Here is a 14,287-nt window from a genome sequence, read left to right on the forward strand (position 1 = left end):
CTGCTCAGTAGCTTGTCTTACTGTGGTTTTTCATACCCAGATTTCTCAAGCTTAGTCTTCACTCTCCTGGGCTTTCTATGAGCCCATTATTCCACATCATACTCGCCTCCTCAACTTCCTTTTATGACTTATTCTGATCAAGTTGCTTAGTCTGTAGTATATTACTATTACACTTAGCCAACTGTAAATTATATGAACAGGCTAACTTCTGTCACTGGCTTCTCTTTGCTTATACTGCTAAGCTATGTGGGGTTTTTTTACCCTAGGAATTTGCTTCAGTCAGTCAAGAACCAGAGACCTCCTTAGTATACTAGCTTCATTCTACTCTGAAATACAGGACATTTGCACCTTTAAAAAAAAAAAGTCTTGAGTTACTGCTACTATGGGCATAATCTCACTTCCTCCTTTGGAACAGTAGTTATACATCTGATCCTTAAAGGGTATATGTAGATACATTCTGTTATGTAGAATAAATGGAGCTCTGGAATTAAGCTTTTTATCTTATAAAATCTAGTCCTGCTTCCTACAGTGAGAGATAATTACAAAAACACATGGTCCCTATAGCTGTACAGAGTATGTTGTATGTTGCTTCTTTGCTTTATTTCCCGCTATGAGCTGTTTTTGTCTTGATAGCAATAGGTAACTTCTCTTCTTTCTTCTAGATACTATTTAAGAAAGTACTGAGAGGAGAGGTTACTCCAGACCATCTAATAAAAATGAGCCCAGAAGAACTGGCTTCCAAAGAACTGGCTGCTTGGAGACAGAGAGAAAACAGACACGTGAGATTTGTCAACTATCATTGTTTAGTTGAATGCCTAAGCATATTACACTTAACCTGAAAACAGAAGTTAATGTAGAAAGAACAGGATGCATGTTGCACAAAGCAACTCTGACTAATCAGAAGGATCTCTATATAGTATTCAAAACCCAAAGCAGTTGTTAGGACAGAAGTGATAAAAAAGTAATAAATTCCTGAAAGGGGAAACTGTGCATTTTCGTTTGCTGTACAGCTTGAGCTGGGGCTTTATAGACAACAATTTCTTAAAAAAGGAGTGAGATCTCTCTGGACACACCAAATTGATGTAGTGTTGTTTATAACTTACATACTCACGAGGCATGACAATTCACTCACCAAGAAGTAAACCTGAAGGTGAAAACTTGATCTGCCAGTCTGAAAAGCAATCTAAAGGAGAGGGGAGGGGGGGGAACAAAACACCAAAACCCACCAAAAAACCCCAACAGAGTGTAGGAAGCTTACTAGGTTAGTCTGAGCATTGCTTTTCTTAAAACAGAAAGTCCCATTGTATTTATAGCTGTGTTGACAGATAAGAAGAAGCAGGAATATAAGGAACTGTATTAATTTTTGGAGATAATACATTTTTATTAGATATGGCACTGTTTATTGGGCAGTTAGTCCAATGATAGTTAACTGTAGCTGCATAGAAATGTCAGCTTTACAGCATCAAGTTTTTTAGTTTACAAAATCTGGATTTGTGTTGGCAGGATCTTTGGTTATTTATATGCCACTTCATAGAACTGAAAGGCACAAAATTTGGATAATGTTAACTGGTATGCACTCTGTGTTTCAGTTTTATGGTACTAGGAGTTGTGGGTTATATCAGGTGACTTCTGATTAAAAAATTAATGAGCAGGTACTGTAACACAGAATAGATAGAAATTCATCCTCTTGATTTCTTTGTGCTCAGAATGAAAGCGTGTTCAGTGATAACTGATTCAGTACAGTGGGATGCTGTTTCAGAGACTATGATTTTCATTGCAATGTTAATTATTCCTTATTTTTTTCCTTTTCTTTATATATTTCGAGTAGACTTGTTTATGAACCATGACAATGCTTTGCTAGTTTCTATGCAAAAACAGTTGTTGAATTAATGTATTATCTCAAAGTTGTTTTGAGGGTCTAGAAAGGCATGAAAAGTTTGGTTTTTCCTCCTGTAGCTGTCTAAAGCCCATCTTTTGTGTTACATCTTCATTACATTTGTTTTGTTGCTATAAGCATCAATAAAATGCTGAAAGCAGACCATACACAACAGTATTCCACTGCTGTGAGGAACAGCTTCAAAACAAAAGTGTATGCTGCTCAAAAATTACTGAAAGGTCCTAAATATTTCAGAGAAAATGCTTCAGCATTTCTAGAAGTTGTGATGGAGTACAACGTGTAAAATAAATAGCAATATATGATTTGACAGTATTTTTCAGTTTCCTATTTAAGCAAGACTTTGAGACTGCTACTTATGGATTTTTTATTTTTTTTTTTAGTCTTCCAATGTGTTCAAAAGTTACTGTAGGTATTTGGCAGACAGATAAAGCATAGAATCTTTATTTCCTTACAAAACCAGTCTTAAAATATTGGGGACAGCCAACACAAACTCTTTCTGGTTTAAATAGTAGAAACATGCTTTAAGAAGAACATTTAAATATGTTTTAGAAATAATGATTTGTTTCATTTTTTGTGACAAAGCGAAGCAGCAGTGCTGATTAGAATTAGCCTATCCATTACTTTAAGAACACATTTAAATGTTTTTTTTAGGTAGAGCATTAGGTTTATGTACTCAAAACCAAGCTCTTGAAAAATGATATATATAAATCTGTATGTATTTGTGTCCATTTTATGCAAAAAGAGTTGGTGCATTTTTTTTCTTTAGCTCTCGGAAATCAGAATTACCTATCTTTAAATTTAGTGATGAAGGTCTGCTTTCTCACTTATTTAAATACATGGCTTACTCACTGAACTGTAGGTGAAGTTAGGCCAGCTACTTATGCATTTGCTTTATGAAAATACCCCACACTCACAAAATAAGAATGTATTCTTTTTTCAACAGAGGATTTCCTAATTGCAGTCCTATTTTCTGTTGTTAAAATTTGTGGCTTTCCAAATTTTATTGTTTGGAAGTAAATATAAATAATTTCCTGTTCTTACAGACAATTGAAATGATTGAGAAAGAACAGAGGGAAGTTGAAAGAAGACCTATCACAAAAATTACTCACAAAGGAGAAATAGAAATTGAAAGTGAAACACCAATAAAAGAACAAGAGGAGGTCATGGAAATTCAGGTAGAAAAGAAAACATGACAACACAGCGTATTTAGTTCATAGATAATATGCTTGTGAAGTGGTTCATTTATGATTTTGTTGTTTAGAACTGTAATTATATATTAAGTCTGTTTTAAGTTTAATTTTTCTTTTATCCTTACTTTCATTTCTGGGCCTGATGTTTTTTTTGTTTTTCCCATGTCGTGTCCATGACTTTATGATGAATTCTGGTAATAGCAGAAAATATTCTAAATCTCACCAAAAAGATATTTGGGAATACTAATTCATTCTTCTAATGCATTTGTAGATTTTGTGATAACATTTTAGGCTATATAGCTGAAGTGAGAGTTTTATGTCTGAAGGGGAGAAAATACCATAAAATATTTAAGCAATATGAACAGCAATGTTAGGAATATTAACAGAGGAAAAAAGGCTAACTGAAATGTCTTTAACTTTTCTTAGGAACCTAACATTAAGTTGTTTGACAAGTCAGAAGAAGCTGAAAAAGATAAAGAAGTAAATGAATCTGCATCTCCAGACACCACAAGTCAACATAAAAATCATCTCTTCGATCTTAATTGCAAAATCTGCATAGGTAATTTTGAAAAGCATGCCAAAATACATACACCATGCTTGTATAATGCTTTCAGTCATAAATCTCAATATACCTCAAGAATGTGAATAAATGTGTTGTTTGGTTTTTTTTTTACCTAGTTTGCTGACAGAGCTGTGGAAGCAGTGTTTTACTTAATAATTTACAAAAAAGACTATTAAAATGATAGGCTATTGGCATAACTTTTATCTTCTATTTAAAAAAAAAAAGACTGCAAAGAAGGAAATCCCTTTAATGGGTGTAGTATACATGCTATTGTTGATTCCTCATTTCTTTATCCTATTCCATTACAGTGGCAAAATTTATGTATAGTATTATATATGATGTGTAAATTTATACAAGTATGTATAAAATGTATAATTTCTTACCCTATCCTACTTCGGTGGCAACATGTATTATTTTTAGTGTGTCTTCCATGTCTTCAGAGGAAGTCCTCTTGTGTTTCTTTAATAATAAATAAAAAATATTGCAATTCTGCAGGCCGAATGGCACCACCTACTGATGATCTTTCTGCAAAAAAAGTGAAAGTGTCTGTTGGAGTTGCACGGAAGCAGTCAGACAATGAAGCAGAGAGCATTGCAGATGCGCTTTCTTCAACAACAAGTATTTTAGCTTCAGAATTACTGGAAGATGATAAGCAAGACTCGTCAAAATCATCGTTCACACCTCTCCCAAAGTAATATAAACTGTAAAAACAGTTTTCTGTAGTTAATTTCTTTAAATGAAAGACATTATTTATCTTGTTAAGCTATTAGGACATTGTGACTAAGGTTAATTTTTTAAATGACATTTCATTCGTCCATTCTTGCACTTTAAGTTGTACACCTCTTCTTAGGAATGGGGTTCTCTGCTGAAGTAAATGATGCTATGCATTTATATAAATAACACTACGTATATTGTTGTGATTACCACATTTTCTTTTGGGGAAAAGTAAACTACCTTATATTTTCTGGTGCAGCAAGGCCTAAAAAGGCAGCTGAATTAATATTTAAAAAGTCAGAATATGGATTTGGTGTATTTTGCTATTAAAGAACGTAGTATGTACAGTGTTGCAATTGAGTGAGTGCATGTGTGTTCGTATATGTGTATGTATAAAGCAAGGGAGTTTGAGATTGCTCTAAACAGAGCATTTACACTGATAAATCAGGCTAGTTTAAATATCAAAGCTACAATTTTATAGCAGTGACAGTTAACAGCAGCTTGTTCGATGTTTTGTCATATTTGCTGTCGGCTTTCTCTTAATTTTCTTCCACACTCTGCTACCCACTAAAGAGGGAATTGGAATTTATAAGGCTGGTTTTTTTGGTCTGAGGAAGGTGTTGCTACAAAGACATTGACTTCCAGTCCTTTCATTCTGAAATTCTGCCTTTTATCAGGACAGTAGAATCCTTTACTAAGGACAGTGGACTTTGTTTTGAATAGGTTGCTGAAGATTCAAATAATTAATTTCTAGTATAGACAGAAGGAAACATAGGTTACTCTGTTACTCTAACAGCGCAACATCTGGTACTACTGGGCGCCTAGCTTAAAACTGCTAGTAGCATGCCTAGAATATTTTGATAACGTTATTTTGGGAAATGTTGAAATGTGGCTGTAGCTTTTTCCATGAGGAAGCCCCCAGGCTGAGAAACGCTCTTCTGAGAAATTACTGAAGTCTTTCAGGTTATTCCTTGCAGCTGCTTTATTGGCAAAACAGGTATTTTTTTCTGAAGGGGGGAAAAAACCACTGTTTTGTACAGTTGACAATGCTGGAATTGGGAGGAGGTGCTCACAGAAGCTGTGGAAGTGATGCATGGATGAGAAGAGATGAGGAGCCAGCTTGTGGGGCAAGGGAAAAGAAGGGAAGGCGGGGACGACGCAGGTGTTCAGGTGGTGGGCAGACAGTGTCACAACAGAAGGCAGGGGCTAGGAAAGCAGGGTGAAGATAGACTAGCAGGCAGTAATGTTGTCTTCTCCCCACTCTCCTGGTGGCAGGGGAAGATCTTACTGGGTCTGCAGCACCTCTATGTGTTTGTATGTCTTCTTCAGTAGCAGTTAATAACTCTTGGACTAAACTTCTCCATTTGCAAAAGATACAGTAGTGAATTAATGTGCTGCTTGTCTGACAGTCCTTCATGTAACGTGTCTACTCCACTGGAAGTTAATAAGGATGCCTGTCTCTTTTCATTGACCCTCAAGTATGCTAAACTGAAAAAGAAATTTCTTAATGGCAATGTCGTTTATTTTACAAAGAAAAAATACAATTTACATTATCATGCATGCTCTGTTGTGTTCCAAACAAAGTGGATTTTTGTTTGTTGTTTTTTAGATCGGAAACACCTGGTACTGTGGAATGTGAAAGTCTATTTCTGGCACGCCTGAATTTCATCTGGAAGGGTTTTATCAATATGCCTTCAGTGGCAAAGTTCGTTATTAAGGCTTATCCAGTTTCTGGGTCTTTTGAGTATTTAACGGAGGTATTTATATTTTCTGCAAAGAATGAACAATTAATTTATTAACTTTAGTGACTTGTTTACCTTGTAGACTAATAATAGTATAATGATGAAAACCAGTGAAGCATGATCATTGTACTGAGTAGAGTATTTGTGGGAGGACACAGGTTAAGGGTATGTATTTGTAAGTAAAGTATTCTTCGGTTTGTCCTCTATGAACCCATGTTTCATCAGGATTCAAATTTTTTTTCATATATTTTAAGATGCTCTTGTCTCACTGTAAAATGTTTCTTGAGGATGAGCAACCCTATTTCCATTGTAAGACTAAATTGTCCCTAAAAAAAAAGAAAAAAAAGTTTATGTAGTGTTCTCTTCAGTGTCTGAGAGGCAGGAAGAGGATGCAACTGCTTATAATAGCTGTCTTCATGTTATAAAATAAAGGTCGGAGAGCTCAAAAGGCTCGGTGTTACTTCTTGCCAGTGACACAGGATGCATCACCTTTCTAATTAAATGGACTTAGGTGTTCTAATAATGTGATTATCTTTGCTTTAAATCTTTAGTGAAGTGCAGGGCTTGCAGTACCATTTAATAGTAAAGGATTGTTTTACAAATATGATGTGCTTTTCAAAACTCTTCTGCTTTATTTCAAAAAACACCTATTTTCCTTAGGCGTTCCTGAACGATTCTGAAAGTCTGTTTTTGTTGCTCGGGAATAGTGAATTCAGTAGCATCCAAGAACAAGTTTATTTCTATTTATACATGCGTGTGTAGGTTATGTTTTTCCCTCATGACTAAGATTCTGAAAGTTTATTATATTCCTTCATGGATGTGGGGCTGTCACAGCAGTTTGATCTTACAGATAACTTGAGTGTTTCCAAAGCACAGTACAGTTATGTTTTCAGTTAATGTTACTGAAAGAAATAATTTTGGCAAGGGTATAGATGAATAGTATTGAATGATAACTAATTTAGTACAGATCAGCAGTTTTGCACTGAAAATACTAATTTAAATATCTAGAATTTAAATGTAAATTAATTTGTTTCTACTGTTACAGCTTCTACTGATACTTTAATATTATAGTTTCACAACTATAAGAATTGTGTTTTGAATATATGAAATAGATACTGCATGAAGGGTTTACCACAGTTTTTAGGTTGGATTCAGATATCTGTTGTCCTTTCTTACAGGATTTACCTGATAGTATTCAAGTAGGTGGCAGGATATCTCCTCACACTGTCTGGGAGTATGTAGAAAAAATCAAAGCTTCGGGGACCAAGGTAAGAATTTTACATATTGAAGGCTTGCTGTTTAACATACATCCTATTCACCCTATTGTGAATGTTTGGATACCAGATGTCTCAAGTGTTACCCTTTAGTTTTGATGTTGTTACAGTAGGCAAAACCATCTCAGGGGTTCTCTGCTGGTCTTGTCCCATTGTGTGCAGGTGGTCCTTGTGCTGGGGAGCCCCAAACTAGGTGGTATTCTCCAGATACTGTCTCACAAGTGCTGGATAGAAGGAATAATAATTTCCCTTTGCTTGCTGGTTGCTTTCATTCAGATACCCAGCATGCAGTTGCCTCCCTTGGCATGGATGATACATTGCTATTTCAGATTCACCTTGCCCACCAGGACCCCTACATCCTTTTACGCCAATTGCTTTCTAACCAGTCAGTCCCCCAGCCTGTCCAGGTGCAAGATTTTGCATTTGCCTTTGTTGACCTTCATGAAGGTCAGTCCGTTTTTTCGGCCTGCTGAAGTCCTTCTGAGTGGCAGCCCACACTCCTCAGCATGTTGTGCACTGCCCCTAATTAGGTGTCACGACAGTTTTGCAGAGTCTCTTGTCTCATCTTCCAGGATGTTAATTAAGTCATTAAACAGCCTCAGCCCCCGCACTGACTCCTGAGCTGGACTTTGGTCGTAATTCTGGGATCTGAATACTAGTCTTCCCCTAGTATTAATGGGTTTTTGGGACAGAATAGACTACAAAATAAATCTTTCTAGTAATGTTAAGGGTCAGGAGGGGAATAATTACTTGGAAACTGACACGCTTCCCTAAAAATTGTTCTTTAGCTGGCTTTTCTGTCATACACGGTAGTGAATTATTTTTACACCAAATGTGCTTTATTTGTTTTCTCCAGTTTTTCTTAATTGTTTTTGGCCCTGTTTCGGTTCCCTCTCTCTCCTCTGTTGTTCTCTGCCTTCTTGGGGAGCCTTTTTCTCCTCCTCCGAACGGTGCTTTTAAATAAAGAGCAGTCACTAAAACAAAATTTCATAGAAAAATTATCTGACCATCTTTTTCTCTCTTTTTGTAAACAGGAGATCTGTGTAGTTCGCTTTACCCCTGTAACTGAAGAGGATCAGATATCCTATGCGTTGTTGTTTGCCTATTTCAGCAGTAGAAAACGTTATGGTGTAGCAGCCAATAACATGAAGCAAGTGAAAGATTTGTACCTCATCCCTTTAGGTTCCTCAGACAAAGTCCCACATCATCTTGTGCCTTTTGATGGGCCTGGTAAGTACACGTTGGAACTTGGAACTTTGTTATCATAGCACTATCTAAAGAAGTTTACAACAGAAATACGAGAGAAAATTAAATTTTAAATTGCCAGCTATTCCCTTCAAACATGTCACAAGTTTTCCATATTGTTATATTGGCTTCCTTGAAAAGACATTAATTTCCCATTGTAAGATTATTCTGATACTTTAAGTGTTGTTGAAAAAATTACCGTGTATAACTTTTTCATGTGTACTGCATTCTTCCTCTAACCCAGGTGGCTTTGTAGGTTACAATCTCAGCAAATTCAATGATGCAAGTAAACTGTGTATGATAGTAATCATACTGATTTCCAAATTGATACTGTAACTTTAAAATAGTATTTTTCATTATTTGAAATGTAGTAATTCCTTTTTTCTCAAGTGTTCCAAAATTTCTTACCAAAAAAAAAAAAAAAAAAGACATGAGAAGTTATAAAAATAGATGGGCAAGGAAGAAAAGGTCCTTAAATTGCTCTCAGTTGTTCTGCTTACACCTGAGTTGTTTTGTATCAATTTATTTTGGTTATAAAAGTTTGTGGATTTTTTTCTTCTTTTGAGATAGGCAGGGCTGAAATGAGGATAGGATGAGCTACAACTTGTAATTTTTTTGCGAGAACCTAAATTATACAGAACAAAATACATAGCGAAGAGATAACTAATAGTATACCTTGAAACACAGTGCCTTCCTGGAATGATGGAAGCATTTTGGAAAGTCAGTCTTGATAAATCTTTGAACAAGTATGTCTAACACAAATTGATTAGGAGACTTTGTGGTTGCAAGAGTGCTATTTTTTTTTCTCATGTGCTTTGCTACCACTGTTACACTTGGTAGCTAATTAGACTAAGATGATGTTTGACTTCAGTGCTTTTCCTTATATGACTAGATATCATGTATAACTGTCTCATATTCTGTATTTGGATGGTGTAGTGGGTGATATAATATTTAAAGCAGTTTTAATTTGCAGTGTTTGAAGTAATCATTTTTATGTTAGAAATTCATTTTTGATTATTTTAAGTGTTTATTGCGTTTAATGATGGAAACTTCAAATGTAATAAAATTAATATTTTCTCTAATATATTGTTAGACCATGGGGGTTATTGTTGTTAAAGTGATTGCCTTAACCAGAATATAAGGAGATGATAAATTGCTGTTCAAATTTTGTACAGGGATTGAAATACATCGACCAAATTTATTACTGGGATTGATAATTCGCCAGAAAATGAAGAGGCAGATTACTGCTGTTGCAAGCGTTACTAGTAGTTTTGTGGATGAAGCTTCTGAAAGTACCTTGAGTAACTTGCCACCAGAGAAGAAGAGTAAGCCAAACAAACCTGAAGTCTCTCATCATGAGTTGGCACTAGAAGAAGAAGAGGAAAATGATTTTTTTAATTCCTTCACAACTGTGCTGCACAAGCAGAGAAATAAGCCTCAGCAATCTAATACAGAAGATGTTCCTGCAGTTGTTGAACCATTGGTGGAAAGTACCAAACATGAACCACCAAAGCCTCTCAGATTTCTTCCTGGAGTCCTGGTTGGATGGGAGAATCAGCCTTCTACTTTAGAGCTAGCAAATAAACCATTGCCTGTGGATGATATTCTTCAAAGCCTGTTGGGTACAACAGGGCAAGTACCTGAACACAGCAAGTCAGAAGTGAGTCCCAGTGAAGACATACCATTATTAAATGAACAAGCAACCTTAAAAGAAGAAAACATGGATGTTGCTGATGTAACTACTGAAGTTAGTGAAACAAAGACTGGTTTGGAAGATCTACAAGAATCCACTAATGCTCCTACTGTAACTGTGGATGCAGCAGCTCTAGGGACCTCAAGTTCTGCAAGAAGTGCTGGATCTTTGATAGGGCTGAGTCTTAAGGGAAAACCTCCAGATGTCTCCACAGAAGCATTTTTAGCAAATTTATCTGCTCAACCACAGAATAAAGAAACTGAAGAAAGCAAAGAAAATGACCCAAAGCAGCAGTTACCCGACAAGGATAACATTGCACAGGAAGTTAGAAGGACCACAAATTCCAGCTTGTCTTCTTCCTCATCAACTGCAGGGAAAAAAACCAATGAAAACAACGTTAATGTAGGTTCTGCTGAAGGTACCACTGCTAATACCTCTAAATCACCACCATTTATTAATCTTAAAAGAGACCCACGACAGGCAGCTGGACGAAGCCAGCAGACTAATGCTTCAGAGAACAAGGAAGGAGACGTGAGCAGGAGTGAAGACCGACAGAATGCTTCAGGAAATGATCAAATGGAACCAGAGAATAAACAGGCTTCTGAAGAAGTGGGCTTAAGTCTGTACCAAAGTGATGCACAATCAAATGAGACGCAGTACAGTTCAACTGCAGCAAAAGGAGATAAGGCAGATGCATCACAAGCAGAAGGTACCAAACACTCACAGGAAGATGCGCTGATGCAGAACATTGAAACAGTGAACTCATTTAGAAGAGGACCAGCAGCAACTTCATCTCATTTTGAAACCGAAAACCCTTCTCGTTCTGAATTTATTTCCAAAGGCCCAGGCCCCATTACAAGTGGCAGCTTCTCATCTGTTAGACCTCCACAGCAGAATTTTCAGCATCCTAAATCTAATCCACCTGGATTTCAGTTTCAGGCTCCCACACCTCATAACTTCCCTCCACATAACAACCCTATGTTTGGATTTCCTCCTCATTTACCACCTCCACTTCTTCCTCCTCCAGGCTTTGGATTTCCTCAAAATCCAATGATGCCATGGCCACCGGTAGCTCATTTATCAGGTCAGCCATCACATTATGTTGGACCCATGGCACAAGGGGTACCAGTGGCTCACAAACAATCAAGATTTTTGGGGCCAGAAAATTTTTTTCAGAATAAAGACAGTAGGAGACCAGAAAGACGCCACAGTGATCCTTGGGGCAGACAAGAACAGCATTTGGAGAGAGGGTTCAGTAGAGGAAAAAATGATCAACATAGACAGAGATTTTACAGTGAATCCCATCACCAAAAGAAAGACAGACATGAAAAAGAGTGGAACAACGAAAAATACTGGGAGCAAGATTCTGAAAGAAATAGACGCAGAGACAGAAACCAGGAAAAGGAGAAAGAGAGGAAGAATAGAGAGGAAGGACAGAGAGACAAAGAGAGATTACGGTCTCCACACAGTGATAGGGCTGCTGATGGAAAAAGCCCCAGAGAGACTAGAAATCCAGAAAAAAAGGCAGAGAAGCCTAAAAGTGAAGAACAGTCTCATGAAAAAGATAAGGAGAGGGAGAAAAGCAAAGAGAAGCATAGAGAACGAGAAAGTGAAAAGAACAGAGAGAAACATAGGGACCACAGTGACAGAACTAAAAGCAAAAGGTAAAAAGATGCAGGCAGTCTTTTAAAATCCTATTTAAATAAACTGTTAGAGTAATGTCATAAACCTTTGTATTAAAAAAAAAAAAAAAAAAGCCTGCTAGGATTGTGCCATCTTTTTTATTCAGTGTTGGTGTTTTGCAGAAACAAGTCTGTGTTTTGGTACCAGTCGATGTACCAATACTCATCCTTTTTTTCATTATACCAACTATCGCTAGAAGTAGGAGTTTAATATTTTTTAAAGTTTTACATTGCTGTATATTCAAATTTTAAAGATTTCTTTTATTAATATGCAATAAAGGCTTAGAAATTTTCTTAGCTGATGAAGTTGGCTTTAGTCAAGTCTGCAATATAGTTGCTGCCTTTGGTAATTTGTGCTCTCTTCTGTTTTATGATGCTCTGATAATTTTACAGGTGAATTTCATACAATAACCTTCTTTTTAAATTGCACTGTTTTTAAAGACTGTAGCAAAGCCTCAGAATTCACTCATATTACAACAAAATATAATCTGCTCGGTGGTGTGAAGAGTTTTTTCTTAAATTATTCAGTGGTACAATAAAATTAATTCAAGTGTATTTCATTAGTTTTTCAAGTATTTCCTAAGCATCTGAAGCAGTTTGTGAACAGAAGTTGGAAGGCTGAGCTGCTCGAATGTTATTGCTTTAAACTGCACTTGTTTTAATAAGAAAGCATTTTTAACCTAAATTCTTGAAAATATGATTTGTAGTAGTAAATTCATTTCTCCCACCATTTTCCATGCTTCAAAAACTTGAATACCTAAGCTTGTACATTACTTTGTGTTTTGCTATCCTTTTTACTGTAAAATGTAAATATTTTAAGGGATATTTTGATTCTAAAATGATAAAACTTTCTCACATACTGTGTGTGTTTGATTTCATAGGTGTGAAACTAGGCTGAATATGAATGTAGCAGGCTGGGTTACAGAATGCCACATTTGTTGTACACTTTATGGCTTGGTCGTTTCGAGTTTTGGGGGGCAAAGTGGGGGGAGAAGGGCAGAAGGTGTTTGTACCACCACCAGGAGTTGAGGTAAATTGGTATTTTGTAGTGACTGCTATCCACTGATGCAAAACAAAAAGACAAAAACAAAAAGCAAACCTGAAAACAAACTGCACTCTTCTGCTCTTGTACTTCCTAAAATACACTGGTCACTTTCTTAAGTCTGTGAGAAACTACAAAAATATTCCACTATATAAAGAAAAACTTAGGCTTATTGTTCTGTTTTTCAGTGTTTTGTTTTTCACTTTGAGTACATTACCTTATGTACTGGTGTAGCATTTTGCACTTTGCTATAGAAAAGACTCTTCTTTCCAGAAAGGTCTTTCCAGTTTAACAACACACTAATTGTTAGTTTTAATTATTAATATATTTTGAGATAAAATTTCATTTGGATACCTTGCAGGTAGCTTCATGGTCAAAATGACTAAAATTAAAAATCTTACACCAAATAAAGAGGGCAGTAGACTTTTATTAAATAATGTTTCTTTCTTATTCATTGAATATATCTGGTAGTATTATGCCTGTGTTGTGCTGTTTAAATATTTACATCAGGGTTCTTTAGATACAGAAGTAAGTTTTAAGTTGGCATTTCTGCTTGTGAAGGGTTTTTGGGGTTTTTTTTTTTTGGACCTGTTCAAAAGTAGTCTACTCCTCTGGCAATCCGCCTCTCACACTCACATCCATTTGTGCTCTAAAAATAAACTGTCAGCAATGAAAATTGCAGCCATCTGTACATAAGGGATGAGAATGCTTTCTGCCAGAAATACCAGAAATAATTTGTTTAGAAAGAAGATGTAAACATTTTTGGAGTTTGTCAAGTGCTTTACTACCTGCCTCGTGTATGTAGAACCCAAAGAGAGCCACAGTAAAGCAGCTCTTGAGGCAGAGTTTTGTTAAGAGTTTCAATTAACAAGCAGTAACGGCTTCCAGGGTTTAGACCTAGAATCTGAGAATAAATCCCTCTACTACAGGAATAAAGGATGTTGTCTTCTCCATTGCCTCTAGTCACTCTCCTTCCAATGCTCATGTTAGCTGGGAGCGCTCTGATTACTTGCTACTTGTTTTACACTGAATTGCTCGAAATACAGTGTGCACTGATGCGGAACTGGCAGTACACCAGGAGCCTCAGAGAGAACAGGGTAAACCCTAAATACGCTCCCTTCCCCAGCATCACATGGCCATAAAAGGCCCTCCTCAGAGAGACTAGAAGAGGAGAAGAATCTGGAGCCAGCTCACATGCCAAGTGGGAAGAGGCGATGAAGCTCTTTTGCATCAGGCCCATCGCTTG

General features: G+C 36.5%; 1 protein-coding gene across 1 annotated transcript in view; it reads left to right on the plus strand.

The window, feature by feature from the left end:
• The window catches only part of PHF3 (PHD finger protein 3), a 40,336-nt gene extending 27,480 nt beyond the window's left edge, over positions 1-12,856 (plus strand). Inside the window, exons 8-15 of the mRNA XM_010169466.2 lie at positions 663-779; positions 2,941-3,072; positions 3,514-3,646; positions 4,145-4,340; positions 5,973-6,120; positions 7,284-7,373; positions 8,414-8,609; positions 9,800-12,856. Coding sequence (XP_010167768.2) covers positions 663-779; positions 2,941-3,072; positions 3,514-3,646; positions 4,145-4,340; positions 5,973-6,120; positions 7,284-7,373; positions 8,414-8,609; positions 9,800-11,985 — 3,198 coding nt within the window. The 3' untranslated portion in view covers positions 11,986-12,856. The remainder of the gene's footprint in view (positions 1-662; positions 780-2,940; positions 3,073-3,513; positions 3,647-4,144; positions 4,341-5,972; positions 6,121-7,283; positions 7,374-8,413; positions 8,610-9,799) is intronic.
• The last annotated feature ends 1,431 nt before the right edge of the window (positions 12,857-14,287 follow it).

The sequence above is a fragment of the Antrostomus carolinensis genome, unplaced genomic scaffold (genome assembly GCF_000700745.2).
Source record: "Antrostomus carolinensis isolate BGI_N321 unplaced genomic scaffold, ASM70074v2 scaffold18266, whole genome shotgun sequence".
NCBI lineage: Eukaryota > Metazoa > Chordata > Aves > Caprimulgiformes > Caprimulgidae > Antrostomus > Antrostomus carolinensis.